Raw genomic sequence first — 19,476 nt, 5'->3', positions numbered from 1 at the left:
GCTACTGGATAACTAATTATAACTTGAAATTATATATGACAAACTACAACCACAATTTTCCCCTGGCTTCATCTAATTGTCAAAGGGAACTGTGATTCAGAAAAGGAAAAGAACCGTCATTCTACAGGGTACAGGCTGTTTTTTACAACAAAGAGTTATTAACTTATCTAGTATTTTTCTGTTCCCTTGAAGCGTTCATCTCTCCAGTACCATTTTCCACATCATTGTAAAGAGTCGGGATATAGGTCCAGATACACCCTGATTTCAAAAACCTGAATTCTCAGCTGGACAATTTTGGGAAGATACTCCATCTTTCTAACCCTCCATTTCTTTACAAAACGGGGATTACAGTACCTGCCTCATAGGAGTGTAGTGAGTTGAATGAGACAGTGCTCAGTACACAGAATGCCTGGTGCACAGTTGGGGCTCAATAAATGACATATTTTCATTCTAGGACATTGAAAGAGAACCTCCAGTAAGAGTTTCTCTACTCCACATCCAGCTCCTCTCCAAGCACTGAGATATGTTCAAGTACATATGGCAGTGCCAAGCTGGTAGGTGACATAGACTGTGCTACTGAGGGAAGAAACAGAAAGATGTACAATTAGACTGGTCTCAACGCTTCCCAAAATACTTCCTCCATTTGGTACTTTCTTTATGTGAAAGCTAATGAAGGAGCTGTAAAAAAAAAAAAAGGAACCTTGGCTAACAAGGACGCTTAGACCCCCAGCTTTTCCTTTCTTTAATGTACAAATGACAAAATTAAAGTTTTAAAGCATGTTTTTTACAGAGAGAAGAGAGACCAAGCCAGGATGACTTCCCAGAAGGAAGAGATCTAAGAGCTGCCCGATGAACTTCCTCAGCTCACCACGGCTACTTCCTCCTCTTGTACCTATGAAGAAAATGAGCAGGGTACATAAATACCAACCCACAAGGCCAGACAGGAAGGAGAAGCTCCTTTCCCAGAAAAGCTTTATTCTCTAACCTCACTTGTAGCCTCCAGCCCTCCAAAACTGTAAACATTACCTGGATTTAGATTTAAAGTTTCCTCCTCGTCTCTGGTGGGGCAAGCCCAATTTTTTTCTTTCTTCAAAGGAGGGGCTGTGAATGAGAAGACAGCAGGATGGTGGACAAGCGGGCAGTGTCTCACCATCCCCCACCACCAGCTCCCACATGGAGCAGCGGCACAACGCAGATACGTCTTTAGGGTCCGAGGTTCTAAGTTTGTTTTTCCACCTGATGGTATGTGTTTATCAAAGACAGGACCCAGCTCTAAAGCAAGACTGGAAGAGGCCCTTCCTTCCTGTGTATATAAAAAACTGCTTGCATAACTTAGTCTACCCAGCTGCCAAGCCCAGCCCAGAGGATGTGGGGAGGAACAAAACATTCCAGAGCACACCACAGTCCTCTATTACTCCCCTGAGAGAAGCTATACGTCCAAACCATAATGTGCTATTTTACCTCCAAGGCAGGAGGGCCTTCACACTTCCCTTACTCTCACCCTGGGACCCACAGATGAGCTCGGGGAGGGGGTAGATGGGAGCCCTTGAAATTATATATAGGCAGATACTGTGGGTTTGGATTTTTTTTTTTTGGTTTCCCAGTGCATGTAACAGTTAACATCTATACTATACAAGAATCTATTTAAACTGTGCAATAACATTATGTCTAAAACACAATGCCCATATCTTAATTTAAAAATACTCTATTGCTGGGAATACCCTGGTGGTCCAGTAATTAGGCTGTGTTGCTTTCACTGCTGGGACCCAGCTTCGATCCTTAGTCAGGGATCTGAGATCCTGCAAGCCATGTGGTGCAGCCAAAAAAACAAATAAAAACTAAATAAAAATAAGAAAACTCTATTGCTAAAAAATAAAAAAACGCTAGCCATCATCTGACAACACAGGGTTGCTGCACTAAGTACAATAAAATGAGGTATGCCTATATTATTAATCTGTAGATATATGAGAATTAAGAGTGGGGAACAAGGGAGAAGATTCATAGCTTTCATCAGAAAACCAAGAGCTCCATGATGACTTAAAACCCTACCCAGCTCGATACTGTTTCAGGGCCTTCTTGCTCGTGTTGGTGAGTTCTTCATCAAATACTGATTTCTTCACCTGCTTCTGCTTCTTTGCTGCACACAGAGAGAATGGGTTAGATAAGGCTTCTTTGTCCCAAGCTCCTAAATCCCCTAATGATCAAGGTTCACACTTTAGTGGATGCTCTGGCTTGATGTTTTATTGACATGGAAGTGACACACCAGATCCCAACAGAAAAGGGAAAAGGAATCAAAATTACCAGGTGTGTGTGGGGGGCAGGGTGGGGGCAGGATGCTTAAGGACTCCAAAGGTGGAATGGACCACCTAAACATAAAAGTGTCTTCACATCATTCTACCCTGACCCACTCCACCAACAGCAGCTTGCGGAAATCTAGGCTCCAAAAACAAAAAGTGTTAGTTGGTCAGTAACGTCCAACTGTTTGCAGCCCCATGGACTGTAGCCCGCCAGGCTCCTCTGTCCATGGGGTTCTCCAGGCAAGAATACTAGAGTGGGCTGCCATTCCCTTCTTCAGGGAATCTACCCGGCCCAGGGATCAAACCCGGGTCTCCTGCATTGCAGGTGGATTCTTTACCATCTGAGCCACCGGGGAAGCCCAAGAATGAGAAAGAGTGGGGTTCAAATCCTAGCTGTCCCCACTAACCATGGGGTCACTTCACCACTTGGAGCCAATGAAGGACAGCTGTACATGCAGGCATCTACTCAGTACTCAAAAGATGTGGGCCCTTGTCATCGTCATCCCTCCTGTTTCCTCCCTGACCACAAGCACAAGTTTCAGGGAGATCCCTCCTACCAGCTCCTTCAAGGCTCCCCGCCTACCTACCAGGCGCCCTCACTGGCTCCTCCTCAGGCATTGCTCGGGCCCGCTTGGCTCTGCGGTTCCTCTTGGCCAGCCGCTCTGCAAACATCTGTGCCTTGAGGATTTCAAACTGGGATCTCTCCTCTGCCTGGGGAGAAGGATGACGTGTATGTATGGAACAGACGAGGCAGCCCTGACCCAGGTCCCCAGGCAGGGATCCACCTCCAAAAGGGAGGCCACTCACTGTCATCTCCCCCTTTTTTTTGGCTTCCTTCATAAACTTCTTCCTTTTCTTCTTTCCTCTTAAGGCTAAGTCAAACTCCTGCAGAGCCTTGGCAACTAGGATGAGAAGAAAGCATGAAATTTCAGGTACTGTTTTATAAAATGTTTTTTTTTAAAACTCACAGTAAGTAAACATATTTTAAAGTGGTACCTTTGAGGGCTTAAAATGAGAAGAACCAACCACTTCTTCTGGTGGTTACCTCCATCTCACTAAATAACATGTTTATTCCACTATTTCTTAATTAATCCACTTGAGACATTCATTATCTATCTGCCTCTTATTACGAAAGACATACACCCCATAGCTTCCCACAATACAGTTTTAACCCTATTTATAACAGAGACTTAACATACATACAGACACCTTAATGTTTGGTCCCATCACATAAAGGCAGTGTTTCTTAAATTCCTGGCACAACCTCTTTGGAGGGTAATTGTGCAACCCCTAACAAAATAATAAATACACATACCCTCAGACATACAATTTCACTTCCTAGAACTTACCTTGCAAATCAAATATGCTTGCTTAATTGTGAAATGACATCTCATTAGCTATTCACTTGTTTATAATAGCAAAAGATAGGAAACAATCTCAGTGTCCCTCAGTGGAAAAGTAATAAACTATAACCCACCCATATGATGGAGAAGACCACAGTCATTAAAAAAAGAAAAGGCGGCTCTGTATGTGCCTATGTAAAATGATCTCTAAACGACAAAATAAGTGGAAAAAACCAACGTGTAGAACAACGTGAATTCATCTGTTTTTAAAAGGGAAAGAGAAAGGAATATATATATATATATATATATATATATATATATATATATAAATATCCAACTTTTTTTTTTAATTGGGGCAAAATATATATAAACTTTGCCATTTTACCATTCCTTAACGTACAATTCAGTAGGATTAATGACACAATATTGTACAACCATTGCCATCATCTGTTTTTAAAACTTTCATCATCCCAAATGGAACATTAAGGAGCAACTCCTTGCCCACAATGTCTAGTAAGTTCTGTGTCTATGGATTTGCCTCTGGGTACCTCATATAAATGGCATCATAAAGATTTGTCCTTTCGTGTCTGGACCACTTCACATAGCATGTTTTCAAGGTTCATCCTTGCAGCGTGTGCCAGAACTTCATGCCGGCTGAGTAACACCCCACTGTACGCATATACCGCATTTTGTGTACCCACACATCTGCTGATGGACAAGGCTGTTTCCACCCTTTGGCCACTGTGAGTAATGCTTCAGTGAACACTGGCACACAGGCATCTGTGTGAGCCCCTGTTTTTAGTTATTTAGGGCACAGGCCTAGGAGTGGAACCACGGGGCCTGATGGCAACTCCATGTCTGGCTTTTGGAGGAACCTTCCCAACATACTTTTTTCCTTCTTCCTCTCTTCCTTGGTCTGGAACCAGCTCCTCTCAGGCTCAGGGTTTGGGGCCTCCTTCCCTTTCTCCAGGAGCCGCTGTGCTGTGTTGATCTGTGGGGACAGCAGAAGGATGAAACCCACATCTGATAACACAGAACACGGCGACTGCAGGAAGCCACGGCCTGCAAACGCCTGGGGCTGTTGGTACGTTTGGCAGACACAGCCCATTGGAAGGCAGACCAGCAGGGGCCTGTGTGGTCTGCTCACTGAGCAGCCTCACCTGGGCTTCTGACTTCTGCATCTCTTTCTCCTCAGCCTCTAACTGCAGAACTGCATACACATCTTTCTCCATTTTCTCAATCTTATCCCGGAATTTGAGGATGACATCTCAAGGGAAAAGAACAAAGAAGATTTTAAAATAAAGATGAATATGGTGTAACTGATTAAAACAATGCAGGGTGGGTATTTAGTGACAAAACTGTGTGACTTCTCTGCCTAATACCTCCCCAAAGGCTTTTCTGACGCTCCTGGAATAAAATCTGAATTCCTCAGCGTGGCCCTTCCTACATCTCTGACTTCTGTCTACTGCTTGCTCACAGGTTCTGGCCCTCTGGCCCTCCTCTTCCACTCACACACCAAGTGTGTCCCTGTCTCTGAGTCTTTGCCCTGGATTTCTCTGCTCGGCACACGCTGTCCCCAGACCACCCCCACCTCATTCTTATCATCCAGGACTCAGCTCAAATGCCATCTGTTCAGAGTCCTTTCCCAACAGCTTTTCAAAAACAGTCACTTCTCCTGATGTTGTCAATCACACCCACTATCAGCTTATTTACTGTGCCTCTTTCTCATCAATGTCAGCTGCTTTGTTTCCTGCTGTATCCCCAATACCTAGAATAAAGAGCAATAGACTGAATGAATCAAGTGAAAAAAATTTTAAATGAAAGGGAAAAAAAAAAAGACCCATGAATGGGAAAAAAGGTCTGAAAAGATGTACATCAAATGCTACAAGCCGTAAGCTCTTTCATATGCAATTACATTTTTTAAGACTTTTTTTTCTTTGATGTGGACTATTTTTAAGGTCTATTGAATCTGCTACAATCTTGCTTCTGTTTTATATTTTGGCTTTTGGCTGCAATGCATGTGGGATGTTAGCTCCCTGACCAGGGATCAAACTCACACCCCCTACCTTGGAAGGCAGAGTCTTAAGAACTGAACCACTGGGGTGTGTGCGTGTTCAGTCACTTCAGGCATGTCTGACTCTTTGTGATCCATGGACTGTAGCCTGCCAGGCTCCCCTGTCCGTGGAATTCTCCAGTCGAGGATACTGGAGTGGGTAGCTGTGCCCTCCTCCAGGGGATCTTCCTGACACAAGGATGGAACCTGCGTCTCCTGCATCACAGGCAGATTCTTTACCACTAAGCCACCTAGGAAGCCTGGACTGCCAGGGAAGTTCCTACAATCACATTTTTACTCTTATTTGATTTACTTTTTTCCAACACTGAATGCTTATTATTTTTGTAACTTAAAAAAAAAATTTGTAAGGATGCACTTTATATGACCCTTACGGATGACAACAACAAAAAGAATGAGTACTGACTTCCTCCTCACTCTGTGGAAGAAGAAGAGACGAAGGGTTAATGGGGGTGGCACCTTAAGAAGAAGCCTTCTCTTCCCAAAGGCTGACAAATGCTGTGAGTAAGCACTTGGGGCACAAGCCTTTCCTCACTCCCTCTCACACACAGAGAGGTGAGCGGAGACCTGCCCAGGACTCCTCAACAACGAAGTGGTGGAGCTGGGATACCGATCTGGCTCCTAACAGCAAAGCACCTGCTCTTACCCATCACCTTCTGTCCCCTGCCGTGCCCTCCTGGGTCTGATTGAGGACCCTGCCCGCCCCGCGCCCCACCCTAAGGCATCCTGGGCTGCTGCACCAATGCCTGCTCACCCTGGGGCAGAATGCGGGCCTTCACGGGGGCCTTGGCGGCCTTGACAATTTCCTTCAGCATCTTCCGCTCCTCTTCCCCTACCAGAGAGACTGAGCGCCCGGCCCGGCCAGCACGAGCTGTGCGCCCCACCCGGTGGACGTAATGCTTAATGGTGTTGGGCATGGTGAAGTTGATTACCTGGAAGGCCAAAGCTGAGCATCAGTCAGGTCTGGGAGCTGGCAGGGAGAAGAGGGCACAAGGAGGTAGAAGGATCCCCACCAGAAGCTCAAAGAAAGGGAAGCCTGCTCACCGTTTTGACCCCCTCGATGTCCAGTCCACGGGCTGCTACGTCGGTGGCCACAAGGATGTCAATCTGTTCGTCTTTAAAGCGCCTGGAAACAGCCACAAACACATTCCTCTGAATACTCGACCCCAAAGCTCTGCAGGAGCCTGAACCCACAGAGAGAACACAAACCCTTCTGGAGTCAAGCAGCAAAGTACAGACTGTCACGGTGGGGACAGGTCCTAAATGTCAGCCTAACAACACTTATGTGCCCCCCAAACATCCCACAACATACAGCAAACATAGTTTCATGGATACCACTTTAAACAGAAATTCCTATGAATATGGAAGCTCGGGAACCACAGAGCTAGACTGTAAGAAGTAGCACACGCAATGTCTCAGCATTCAAAGCAGCCTTTAAGAAACAACTCTGGGGCTTCCTTTGTGGTCCGATGGCTAAGACTCTGAGCTCCCAGTGCAGGGGTCCCAGGTTCAATCCCTGGTCAAGGAACTAGATCCCACATGCTGCAATTAAACATAACTGCTGCTGGTAAGTCACTTCAGTCATGTCTGACTCTGTGCAACCCCAGAGACGGCAGCCCACCAGGCTCCCCCATCCCTGGGATTCTCCAAGCAAGAACACTGGAGTGGGTTGCCATTTCCTTCTCCAATGCATGAAAGTGGAAAGTGAAAGTGAAGTCTCTCAGTCATGTCCGACTCTTAGTGACCCCATGGACTGCAGCCTACCAGGCTCCTCCACCCATGGGATTTTCCAGGCAAGAGTACTGGAGTGGGGTGCCATTGCCTTCTCTGTAAACATAACTAAGCACAGCCAACTAAGCAAATTAATTTAAAAAAAAAAAAGAAAAACAACTCTCAACTGCCTATCATAATGAATAGGGACAGGTGGAGTGTTCTAAAGGATACCTTCTTGCCTACCAAGCTGATCCCATTCTGTGGGAGTTAAGAAAGAAATCACATGGAAAAGCACAGGGCCTGGCAAAGTAAATGCTCAAGAAATAGCGAATGGATTCGATTCAGGATTTCGCTTTAGCAGACCTGGGGACATCCAGCGCTTTGGAAAGGCTGCAGAGGTCAGAACCTGCTTCTTCCTGAGTCGGAATTTCCTGTGACCCCACTCAGCAGCTCCTAGTTTCTAAGCACTGGGACAAGGGTATCATTTTCTACACAGTCAACAGTTCTGATTGTATCTGACACATGACCCTACAATGGTTAGGCTAGAATGTGGGGAACTCTGCTGTGTGCCCTGCCATTATGGTACCATGACCTCTGGGAGTAGTCCCCGACTCTGGAATGAAGACAGCCCTCTCTGAAGGATGGGTGGGAGCCTCAGCCCCGGAGACTTTACCGGAGGGCCTCCAGCCGCTGGGTCTGAGACAGGTTGCCGTGGAGCTCGCCCACCTGCAGCCCCATCAGCCCCAGAAGGATGTGCATGCGGTGGGCCTGCTTCTTGGTCTGGGTGAACAGCATCACATGGTCGGTGAAGGTTCTCATCAACAGAGCTGCCAGGGAGACAAGAGTGAGCCAGCAGCCACCTCCAAGCACGTCCTGCTCCTCGCCCGCAGTGTGGCTGCTGTGCCTGGGGCCACAAAAGCAAGTGAGGGCCCTGCTGTGTGGAGCTTCAACTGCAGGACAGAAGCAGGGAAGCCAGCGCCGATTCAGGGCTGGCCTCTCTGAAGAGGTGACGTTAGGCTGAAGGACAAAACAGGGTCATCTACGAGAAGATCTGGGGGAGGATTCCAGGCAGAGGATCAAGAGCAAATGTAAAGGTTCAGTCAAACACAAAAGCTCAGTGGGTTTGTGAAAGCGAAAGCAAGAGGGTATGGCTAGAAAACCATGAGCTAAGGCTCTAAGGCCAGGCAAGCAGGGGCAGGTCCAGAGGATCTTCGAGGACTCGCTAGGGAACGTGGATTTCAGGTTAAGAGCGATGGGAGACAGCAGAGGGGTTCAAAAGCGAAGGAACTGGGTGAATGCTTGTTAATGATCCTCTTTAATGGTCTGCAGTGTGGAGAAGAGACAGAGTGGAAGCAGACAGCCAGGTAAGAGGCTGCTGCAACAAGCCAGGCGATGTAGTGGCCTGGGCGAAGAGCCAGAGGGACCGCTGGAGGAGGTGTCCAGGAGTTCAGCAGGACATAAGGAAGGCTGGATGGCCGAAGGGAGGTGAAGGGATGAAAGAGAGAGGAGAAGCACGCCTGGTTAAAGTATGGAGCAGACGGCAGGCCCAGGCACAGGACTCGGGGAGACTGGATGGAGGAGGGGGTGCCGCGGGAGAAACCAACCCTTTGGTGTGAAGCTCAGGGGAGCTGAGCACCCCACACTCCCCAGTCCCACCCCAGGCTTTCACCTGCCACGATGGCTTCCCGGTCCCCTTCCCGGTTAGGCCGGATCCGGATGAACTCCTGCCGCAGGAAGGGGGCCACATCCGTGTTGCTATTCACAAATATCCGGACGGGATTCTTCAAGGAGACAGAGGCCAGATCTTTCACCTGCCAGCCATAAAGACAGGGAGGCTGACTGGTCTGCCAGGGGGCGGGAGGGAGACGCTGCCCCAGCCCAGCCCAGGGGCCTCTGTGCTGTCTCTCCATTCCCCACAGCCCACCTCGTCCGTCATTGTGGCTGAGAAAAGCATGGTCTGGCGGTGGTGGGAGCACATTCGGATGATCTCCTTCATCTGCTCCTCAAAGTACTCGTCCAGCATCCTGGCCAACAGGGGAGGGAAGAGGTCAACAAAAATGGGCTGGGCTTGCATCTGTATCGACGAAGCACAGAAAACATAAGACAAGTGATGTTTGCCTATCATTACTAGTTACGTTTCAGGCTCATGTATTTCCTTATTTTATGAGTGTTACTTTATCCTTTTACCAAGATTCACCAAGAATTACCATCTGGCCACATTTGCCTAATCTTTTTTCTTTTGCAGAATCATTTGCTTTTCAGTGGCAGGTATCACAACACTTGACCCCTAAATATTTCAGCACATGTTCCCTAAGGACAAGGATTCTCTCCTACATAGACACAATGAGGCTGCTGGCTGAATCCTCACCAGGCACACTGGCACTTTACTGGAGTTACTCCTTGAATCCTCAACACCATGAGGTTGGGTACTTAATCCCCACTTACAAACAAAAAGGATTTGCTTTGAGAATCTAAATAATTGCTTCCCAATCTCAGGAAGTGACAGAACCAGAATCTGACCAGCCTTCCCTCTTAACCGTCATGTTACAGAGAGAGAAAGAGAGCTGGATAATCTGGGCCAAGATGGACAAAGGCACAAACATGAACAGCTGAACTGGCGAGAGCCACGTAGGACCACGTGGAGTGCATGTCCCCATCCAGGGTTGGGGCCCTGGAGACCCCGGCATTTCAGGCGTACCTGTCAGCCTCATCCAAGATGAGCACCTCAATGCTGCTCAGATGGAAGGAAGGACAGTTGTGGAGGTGATCAATGAGCCGGCCTGGCGTGGCGATGAGGATGTCAGGCACTGCCCGAAGCGCAGCTTCCTGAGACTTCACGTCCAGGCCACCTGCAAAAAGCAGAGCCCACCAGGTGGGCAGCTGAGTCATTACCATAAGGACTCACTACCTGGAAGGACTGAGCCCTGCCACCCGCCGGGTCTCACGGCAGATGCAGAGCAAAAGGCAGGGAACAAGGCCAGTGGAGGCCCCACCTGCATGGATTTTACAGTACACTGGGAGAGATGGGTTATTTAACTCCAACTGTACTAAATGCAAAAATCAAAAAAAGAGGATGACACAAAGGCACTTCAGAATAAAAGGAACCACAGAATAGAACGAGTCAACCATCCAAGGACTGAGATATGCAGCTGTGAAACCGTCATCTTTCTAAATCACCTGTGACTTCCTACCGCATAAAGAGGGTAAAGTGAAGGCTGAGTGACTATCATATAACGTCATCAGAAAAAACCTGCTCCAATTAATATTTGATTCATTATTCATGTAAGACAAAAATTATATCCCAAATTTGTTGAGTACCAAGAAAAAAAGTGTTCTGAAGTTCCATTTTGGAAGGTTCCTCCCTCCCCATCCCCCTCTCTCTACTGTGGCAACGTCAGCAGCCCCATGAAGGTTTTCCTGCACCTGTCACCCTCGGACGGTGGCGCACATCCATTCTTCCCATGTCAGCCTTCCAGGGGCAAACAGCCCTCAGCCAGACACTCACCCACAGCCAGGCAGGTGGTGATGCTGCAGAACTGGGCCAGCTGCTTGGTGACGGAGTGCACCTGGATGCCCAGTTCTCGGGTGGGAACCAGCACCAGCACGCGGGTCACTGGAGCCTGGCGGGGTTTGTAGATCAGACGCTCCAAGACCGGCAGGGCAAAAGCTGCCGTTTTACCTGGAGAGAAGGGCAGCAGGAACGCAATGAGCAGAAAGATGTGAAAAAACACCTACGTACAGAGAGCCTACACATCTGCTAAGAGGGAAGTGAAAGAACTTAGTTTTCATAAAACTTTCTCTCTGGTTTTAAAATCACATGGTCAATGTAAAACATCTGGGAAATAAAAAAAAAAATTTTTTTAAATCATCCACAGTTCAGCCAACCAGAGGTAAGCACTAACAAAACAGTATCTATATTACCAATCTTTTTTCTTAATTAATGGACAGAAATATATATAAAAATATACACTTTAATGCAATAATACTATATATTGTTTAGTAACTTCCCTTTATACATATATTTTCCCATTTCTTTATGTACTCTACTTTTAAATGAGTACATCGTACTCTATTACACAATTATTTCTCCTCTATTCTATGACATGACTATATAATTAACTGCACTAGTCCACAATGTTGTGATAAACATCCCTTTTATAAAATATTTACTCCGATGACAGGGGCCTATCATGGAAGTGCCAGGAGGTCATGGTCACAGAGACACCCTGCTAGGTTCAAATAAAAATGTCCTTCACCAGAGCCCCTAAAACCTATCACCTGTGACTACCCTATTTGAAAAAAGTAGAGCATTTAAAGAAAGAAAAGATATACATACATAAGCATTGTTTAGAAGGGAAGCACTATACAGAATATATGGTGTTGTTGCGTTAAAATGTGTGTCTGCATATTTAGCAAAGTGGCCTTGTGGGCAGCCAGCCCCGAGCCTCTTCTCCGTCATGCGTCCTCCTCCTGTCATCCCCCCGCCGCCACCCCAGCTCCCTGCCCTCAGTACCTGTCCCCGTGGCTGCGCAGGCACAGATGTCCTTCCCCAGCAGCCCCACAGGTATGCACGCCTTCTGGATGGGGGTGGGCTGCTTGAAGCCCATGGCTGTGATGGCCTGAAGAAAGAAGGCGGGGCCGGACAGGAGGGGGAGGGGGTCTCAGCGTCAAAGCAACAAGGCAGGTTTCCAGCGGGTTTCAGTCCCTTCCAGCCATTCAGTCCATCGTGCGTGTGTGTGTGTGTGTGTGTGTGTGTGTGTGTGTGTGTGTGTGTGTGGGTGGGTGGGTGGGTGGGTGGGTGTGCGTGCATGTGTGCGTGTGCATGCGTGTGTCTGTGTGTGTGTGGCTGTGTCTGTCTATGTGCGTGTGTGTGCGTGTCTCTGTGTGTGTGTGTTTCTGTGTGTCAATATTCCAGGCACTGAGCACAGAGCAGGCAACAAAAGAAACAACCCTGCCCTTAGGAATCTTAGTCTGTGAGAAAAAAACAGGCCAAAACCAAACAGCTGTGATATGAAAAGAAATGCTGTGGGGAAAGCCACAGTGGTCGAGCAGGCCAGGGAGGGCGGCAGGGAAGGGGTGAGAGTGATTTCCAGGAAGGCAGCCACGGACGGTCTCACTGAGCAGGGTATACTGAGGAGAACCCTGAGAGAAGCGAAGAGCAGCCCAACCAGGTTTTCGGAACCATCTTCCAGGCAGTGGGAACAGCAAGTGCAAAGGCCTTGAGGAAGAAGACGCCTGACTTGTGTGAGGGTCAGTGAGGAGGCCAGCGTGGCCAGAGCAGAATGGCTGCTGGGAAACATCATCAGAGGGGACCAGAAGGGGCAGGGCCATACGTACAGGCCAGCAGGGGAACCTTTGCGTAAGCAGGCTCTCCAGCAGCTGTGTGGACCAACAGAGTTCAGGGAGGCCACCGACCCAGCTTAGGGCAGAGAGCCCAGTTACGGGGCAACCGGGGAGGCCACTGACCCAGCTTAGGGCAGAGAGCCCAGTTACGGGGCAACCGCAAGAATCCCATGGTTGACGAAAGTAGCCATTACCTTCAGAAGAGGGCGGGAAAGGTTCATGTCCTGGAATGAGAGGTTTTCATCGTACTGAGATGCATCTTCAAAAAATCCTCCTGCTTCCTACACCAGAAAATCAAAACAAAGAGAATTCAGCAAAAGGGGCCTAAGAAAACTAAATGACCTGAAAATCCTTTCAGGTTGTAAAATAAGCTCCAAGCTTGTTTTCCAAGGGGTTGTCCAAGCCCATGCTCACCTGTCCTTTCTTCTTTTTCTTCTTCCGCTCCTTTACTTTGAGTGTATCTATGGAGAAAAGAGAGCAAATAATCAGGGCTCACACCTACTGAACACTCAGTCAGCTAGACACTGTCCTAAGTACATTACCTGGACAGACACCTCACTGAAGCCACACAATGACCTGGGGGAGCCGCCATCACCAGCGTCACCTCACAGAAGAGGAGGCGGTGCGGCTGGGAAGGTAAGTCATTCAAACGAAGGAAGCTTACCACGTTCCAGAGACCAGACTCCCAGTCACTGTGCTGTATAATAATGCTTTAGCTTTAGCACCCATTTCTGCAAGAAGTTATTCATGGAGCAGCCACTACGTGGGTGGACTCATCTGAGGTGGGAGACCCATCACCCCAAGTAAGTTTGAGTCATAGAAGTGCCAATAGCTGTGTGGGGCTGGAGATGAGGAAAAGAGTGAGCTTGGGACCTCCTTGGCAGCCCAGTGGTTAGAACTCATGCTTTCACTGGGGCCCAGGTTTTATCTCTGATCAGAGAACTAAGATCCTGCCAGCCATGTCGCATGGCCAAAAAAAAGAGAAAAAAAGATTTCCCTGGTGGTCCAGGAATTAAGACTTTGAGCTCTAACCCCCCCTAAAATAATTAATTAATTTAAAAAAAAAAAAAGATTGTGCTTGCAATACAGAGGGCACAGGTTCCATCTCTGGTCAGGAAAGATCCCACACACCACATGGCATGAGCCAAGAGGGAAAAGGGAAAAGAGTGAGCTCAGTCTGTGAAGTATAGCAGCCCTAATAAAATCCTAAGGAAAAAGAGAAGCTAAGAGAAAGGAGTTCAACATGGAGACATCCTAAATTTAACTGTGCAGAAGGGCACAAAATAATCTACAAAAGTCAAGGGGAACACTCCAATTTCCTGTCCCCGCTTCTGACAGCACCACCTACCTGCCTTGGTGAGGATGTTCTCATCACCTGATGAGTAGTCAGTCTCTGATTCTTCATCTTCTGAGGCTTCTTCATCTTTTCCTTCAAGGTCTTCCTCCTCCTCTGGTTCAGAGCCCTCCTTTGCTTCTTTCTCCTTCTCTGACTTTCCAGACTTGGCTTCTTTATCCTAGAAAAAGAAACTGTAATAAAGCAAGACGACTACCCACTTTAGGAAAGCAAGAACCTATGAAGAACAAGGTTATGCTCGCCACCCTGGGAGAACACTATGTGGATTCTGAGTGAGTATTAACCACAGACACGTGGAGAAAGCCTGCCTGGACCAGCTGCACTGTGACCTAGGCTCAATGAGAACCAGGGGGGCTGCCCTGAGAGCAACGCTCAGGGCTGACCAGCAAAGAGAAGTGATGCTTTGCTTACTCACCTCTGTTTTCCTTTTCTTTCGAATTTTCTCAATCTTCTCATCTAATGTTGTGGCAGCCCTCTACAAATAAAAATGAAGAGATAAAAAAAGAAACATGCATATGGGAAAGAGACAAAGCAAGCATCTTCCGAGGGTTGGTTTTGAGATGTTCAGTATAAAAAAAGCTTGTCTGTCCTTGGACAGATTGATCAATCTAGATTATCCACAATAAGACAAGCAAACAAAGAAACATTAAATAAATGATCTGTTTGTTAAAAAAAAAAAAAAACCTTTAAATTACCTGGAACCAATAAAGACCTCCACATTCTAGAAACTGTTGACTATTCAGAATGATACAATTACCAAGAGATGTCACATCGTATCTGAATGAAAGCTACTTGGAAAAAACTTTCCCCCTTGCCGACTGAACATAATTTAGCCTATCAAATAAAACGCTGAACTCTGAGCAAATTCAGGGAATGATGGATACTGCTAAAACTCTAGAAAGAGTAAGTAATGGCAGGCCCCCCTTTCGCATTCTCAAAGCACCTTAAACTGCTATGGCACTTACCACAACCACAATTAACTGTGCAATTATTTGTCTGGTTATTGTCTATCCTGCTAGAATGTAAGCTCTATAAGACTTAAGAATATAAGTCTTTAATTACATGAATTTCATATGAAAAGAAAAAAAAAAATCCTTCCAAGATGACTTTGAAAAGGCAATGCTGTTTCATTTCAGTCAGAACAAGGACCAGCAGTTCAGTTCAGTTCAGTCACTCAGTCATGTCCGACTCTTTGCTACCCCGTGGACTGCAGCACGCCAGGCCTCCCTGTCCATCACCAACTCCCAGGGTTTACTCAAACCTATGTCCATCCAGTGATGCCATCCAATCATTTCATCTCTGTTGTCCCCTTCTCCTCCCACCTTCAATCTTACCCAGGATCAGGGTCTTTTCCAGTCAGTTCTTCACATCAGGAGGCCAAGTATTGGAGTTTCAGCTTTAACATCAGCCCTTCCAACGAATATTCAGGACTGATTTCCTTTAGGATGGACTGGTTGGATCTCTTTTCAGTTCAAGGGACTCTCAAGAGTCTTCTCCAACACCACAGTTCAAAAGCATCAATTCCTTGGCACTCAGCTTTCTTTATAGTCCAACTCTCACATCCATACATGACTACCGGAAAAACCATAGCTTTGACTAGACAGACCTTTGTTGGCAAAGTAGTGTCTCTGCTTTTTAATATGCTATCTAAGTTGGTTATAACTTTTCTTCCAAGGAGCGTCTTTTAATTTCATGGCTGCAGTCGCCATCTGCGGTGATTTTGGAGCCCCAAAAAATAAAGTCTGGCACTGTTTCCATTGTTTCCCCGTCTATTTCCCATGAAGTGATGGGACTGGATGCCACGATCTTAGTTTTCTGAATGTTGAGTTTTAAGCCAATTTTTTCCCTCTCCTCTTTCACTTTCAAGAGGCTCTTTAGTTCTTCTTCACTTTCTGCCACAACGGTGGTGTCGTCTGCATATCTGAGGTTATTGATATTTCTCCTGGCAGACCAGCAGAGTCTGGATTAAACTGCTCTGAGCAGGCAATAATTCTCTCTGAAGCACATGAAATGGAAAAGAACTTTCAAGCATCTTCTAGCTTGTTAAGAACCACATTCAAAGGAAAGCACAGGATTTTGGCAAATAAGCAGATGACAACAACATCTGTGGTGGTTTTGCCTGTGATGTGTGGGAACCAGGAATCCTAAACACTAAGGTCACCTGAGATCACCTGACAAGTGACAGAAAGTAACAGTCTCTGTGGGACTGCGTCAAGCCTTCAAAAACCCCACTACCAAGGAAATCTGCTGGACTGTTCTTTGTAATAAACTGAGATTAAAAAGGTTTCTTTCTAATACTCAAAACAAGGAATGAACATCTAGAAAAGAGACCATTTTAACACAGCTATGTCCATTTTTTAAGTCAATCAATTGATATGTGACATTTGGTATTCCTACAACACTGGACCCTGAAACCCAGTGTCCAACCTTAACTGTGTCCGATTCTCGGCCTGGAACTGCCTATCACTGTCAATCTCACCTTCTTCTTGAGCTGGCTTAGGACATCAGCCATGGCCCAGCTGCCATCGTACATTCCCTCCTTCTCAGTGAAAACAAAGTCAGGGTTGAAATCAGCACTGCGGTTCTTCTGTAAGGCTTTCTGCTTTCTGCCCAACACAATGGGCCCCTGGGAAGAGGGAGAAGAAGGATGACTATGGGACTAAGATGAAAGAACACCAGAAAGAGAAGGAAATGAGGGACTTCCTTGGTGGTCCAGTGACTAAGACTCCACCCTCCCCATGCAAGGGACCCGGGTTCAATCCCTGGTCAGGGAACTAGATCCCAGATGCAGCAACTAAAAGATCCCTGTGCTATACAGAAGGACCTTGTTGCTTCTCCATCTTATATATATAATAGTTTGCATCTGCTAATCCCAAATTCCTAATCTGTCCTTCCTTGCCACAAGTCTGCTCTCTATAATTTGTGTCATATTTTAGATTCCACATGTAAATGATAACTTTTCTCTGACAGTTTTCCATTCGCGAAGTGAAAAGATCATTCTGGCTGCTAAGTGGAAAATACTGTGGGGGAAGAGGGAGGCAAGAGAAACAGCTAGAGACCAGGTATATTAAGATTGTAGGTAACAGGTACAAGATGGTAGTGGGCTGGACTAGGGTAGAAGCAGTGTGGACTGAGCCCGGAAGACACTGAAGAGAGATTTCCAAGGTAGCCTACAGAGCATTGGAGGGGAGAGAGGAGAAAGAAGTTGCATGACTGCAGGGTTTCTGGTGTGAGATGGAGCAGGTTGGCAGGGTGAGGGAGACCCAAGAGTTCAGCTTTGAAAAAACTGAACCCTTAGAAGCCAAGACACCCCCAAACGGAGGTGTCAGTAGGCAGATGAAGCCGCAGAGGGGGAAATACTTGAGCTGGATCTTTAAAGGGTGAGCACCTTTCCAGGACACCTATGCCTTTTTAATCGCCATCCTTCCTAAGTCTCTTAACTCCCCATCCATAAGCTTCAGGAGAGCGGTTTCCTTGTCTACCCTGTTCACCGCTACGCCCTGGATGCTCAACACTAGGTGTAGCGCACGTAAATCAGTTCAGTCAGTACTGACTTAATGAATGCATGGTAACACGGCTCCTTGAATAAGAACCAGGACTGACTCCGTCTCTGGATCTCTATGACACAGGCCTGGATTAAACTTCAGTTCAGTGAATGGGTACGAAGCTCATCAAGGCGACACGGAACGGCATGGGCACAGGTGAGGAAAGGCTAGTGGCAACCACCGGGGGTCCAGGTGAGGCCCAAGGACACTTGGCAGCCGGGCAGAGGATGCCGAGGACCTGGGGACAGGGACCTGAGGCACGGCGGAGAAGGGAAGCAGTCAAGGACAGCAACTGCCTGCCGCCGCGCTGCCACCCTGATCGGCCCGTACCTCCTCCTCCTCGTCCTCAGAGTCCGTCTCCGGCTCCACCTGCACGTCCTCATCTTCACCTATGGTCCCGATGAAGCCCAGTTCCGAGAGCATGGTGCCTCGGCAACCACTTCCGGAAAGCAGCGCGGCGCGCCGGCCGATTCGCACACTTCCGCCCCCCTCGGGTCGTCACTGCAAGCGTGCTGACGTCACTTCCCCTCGGCGCCCTCCTCTGCCGGTGCCCGCCCAAACTCTGGGAGCGCGCATGCGTTCTTTGCTTGACGAAACGGAGACTCATAAATTCTGTTTTGTTTGTGCTTGGAAAACAGTGGGGTGGTTAGAGGCGTGTGTGAGGAGGAAGTCTACAGAGATGCGTGGATAACCCCATATATTTCTGTACAAAGAATTGTGAAAGAAAAGTACAGTAAAACAGCTACTAGTGATTGTCTCTGGGTAGTAGAATTTATAGGTGATTTTTATTTTCGTCTTAGATTTTTTTTTCCCACAATAAGCATTTATTTTCATCAGTTCGGTCGCTCAGTCGTGTCCGACTCTTTGCGACCCCGTTGACTGCTGCACGCCAATCCTCCCTGTCCCTCACCAACTCCAGGAGCTTACTCAAACATGTCTTTTTATTTTCATAAAAAAGAAAAAATTAAGACAAATATCCAACATCCGCTGGATCATGGAAAAAGCAAGAGAATTCCAGAAAAACATCTATTTCTGCTTTATTGACTATGCCAAAGCCATTGACTGTGTGGATCACAATAAACTGTGGAAAATTCTGAGAGAGATGGGAATACCAGACCACCTGACCTGCCTCTTGAGAAATCTGTATGCAGGTCAGGAAGCAACAGTTAGAACTGGACATGGAACAACAGACTGGTTCCAAATAGGAAAAAGAGTATGTCAGGGCTGTATATTGTTACCCTGCTTATTTAACTTATATGCAGAGTACATCATGAGAAACGCTGGGCTGGAAGAAGCACAAGCTGGAATGAAGATTGCCGGGAGAAATATCAATAACCTCGGATATGCAGATTACACCACCTTATGGCAGAAAGTGAAGAGGAACTAATAAGCCTCTTGATGAAAGTGAAAGTGGAGAGTGAAAAAGTTGGCTTAAAGCTCAACATTCAGAAAATGAAGATCATGGCATACGGTCCCATCACTCCATGGGAAATAGATGGGGAAACAGTGGAAACAGTGTCAGACTTTATTTTTGGGGGGGCTCCAAAATCACTGCAGATGGTGACTGCAGCCATGAAATTAAAAGCTGCTTACTCCTTGGAAGAAAAGTTATGACCAACCTAGATAGTATATTCAAAAGCAGAGACATTACTTTGCCGACGAAGGTCTGTCTAGTCAAGGCTATGGTTTTTCCTGTGGTCATGTATGGATGTGAGAGTTGGACTGTGAAGAAGCCTGAGCACCAAAGAACTGATGCTTTTGAACTGTGGTGTTGGAGAAGACTCTTGAGAGTCCCCTGGACTGCAAGGAG

At 47.0% G+C, this 19,476-nt stretch overlaps 1 protein-coding gene across 1 annotated transcript; it reads right to left on the bottom strand.

Annotated features, from left to right (window-relative positions):
- Positions 1-784: 784 nt before the first annotated feature.
- Positions 785-18,136, bottom strand: DDX27 (DEAD-box helicase 27). Its single transcript, XM_068987215.1, has 21 exons — positions 17,997-18,136; positions 16,601-16,747; positions 14,537-14,596; positions 14,116-14,281; positions 13,182-13,228; positions 12,962-13,048; positions 11,938-12,043; positions 10,930-11,103; positions 10,123-10,273; positions 9,349-9,448; positions 9,094-9,235; positions 8,098-8,251; positions 6,756-6,837; positions 6,466-6,643; positions 4,801-4,907; positions 4,529-4,631; positions 3,105-3,199; positions 2,885-3,008; positions 2,050-2,137; positions 1,027-1,101; positions 785-892 (listed from the first exon to the last, which is right to left on the bottom strand). The coding sequence occupies exons 1-21, from the start codon at positions 18,087-18,089 to the stop codon at positions 874-876; spliced, it is 2,298 nt and encodes a 765-aa protein (XP_068843316.1). The 5' UTR covers positions 18,090-18,136; the 3' UTR covers positions 785-873.
- Positions 18,137-19,476: the final 1,340 nt, after the last annotated feature.

This window comes from Capricornis sumatraensis, chromosome 15, assembly GCF_032405125.1.
Source record: "Capricornis sumatraensis isolate serow.1 chromosome 15, serow.2, whole genome shotgun sequence".
Classification (NCBI taxonomy): Eukaryota; Metazoa; Chordata; class Mammalia; order Artiodactyla; family Bovidae; genus Capricornis; species Capricornis sumatraensis.
Note: the sequence above shows the minus strand (reverse complement) of the source record. Positions and strands in the feature narration are given on the sequence as shown.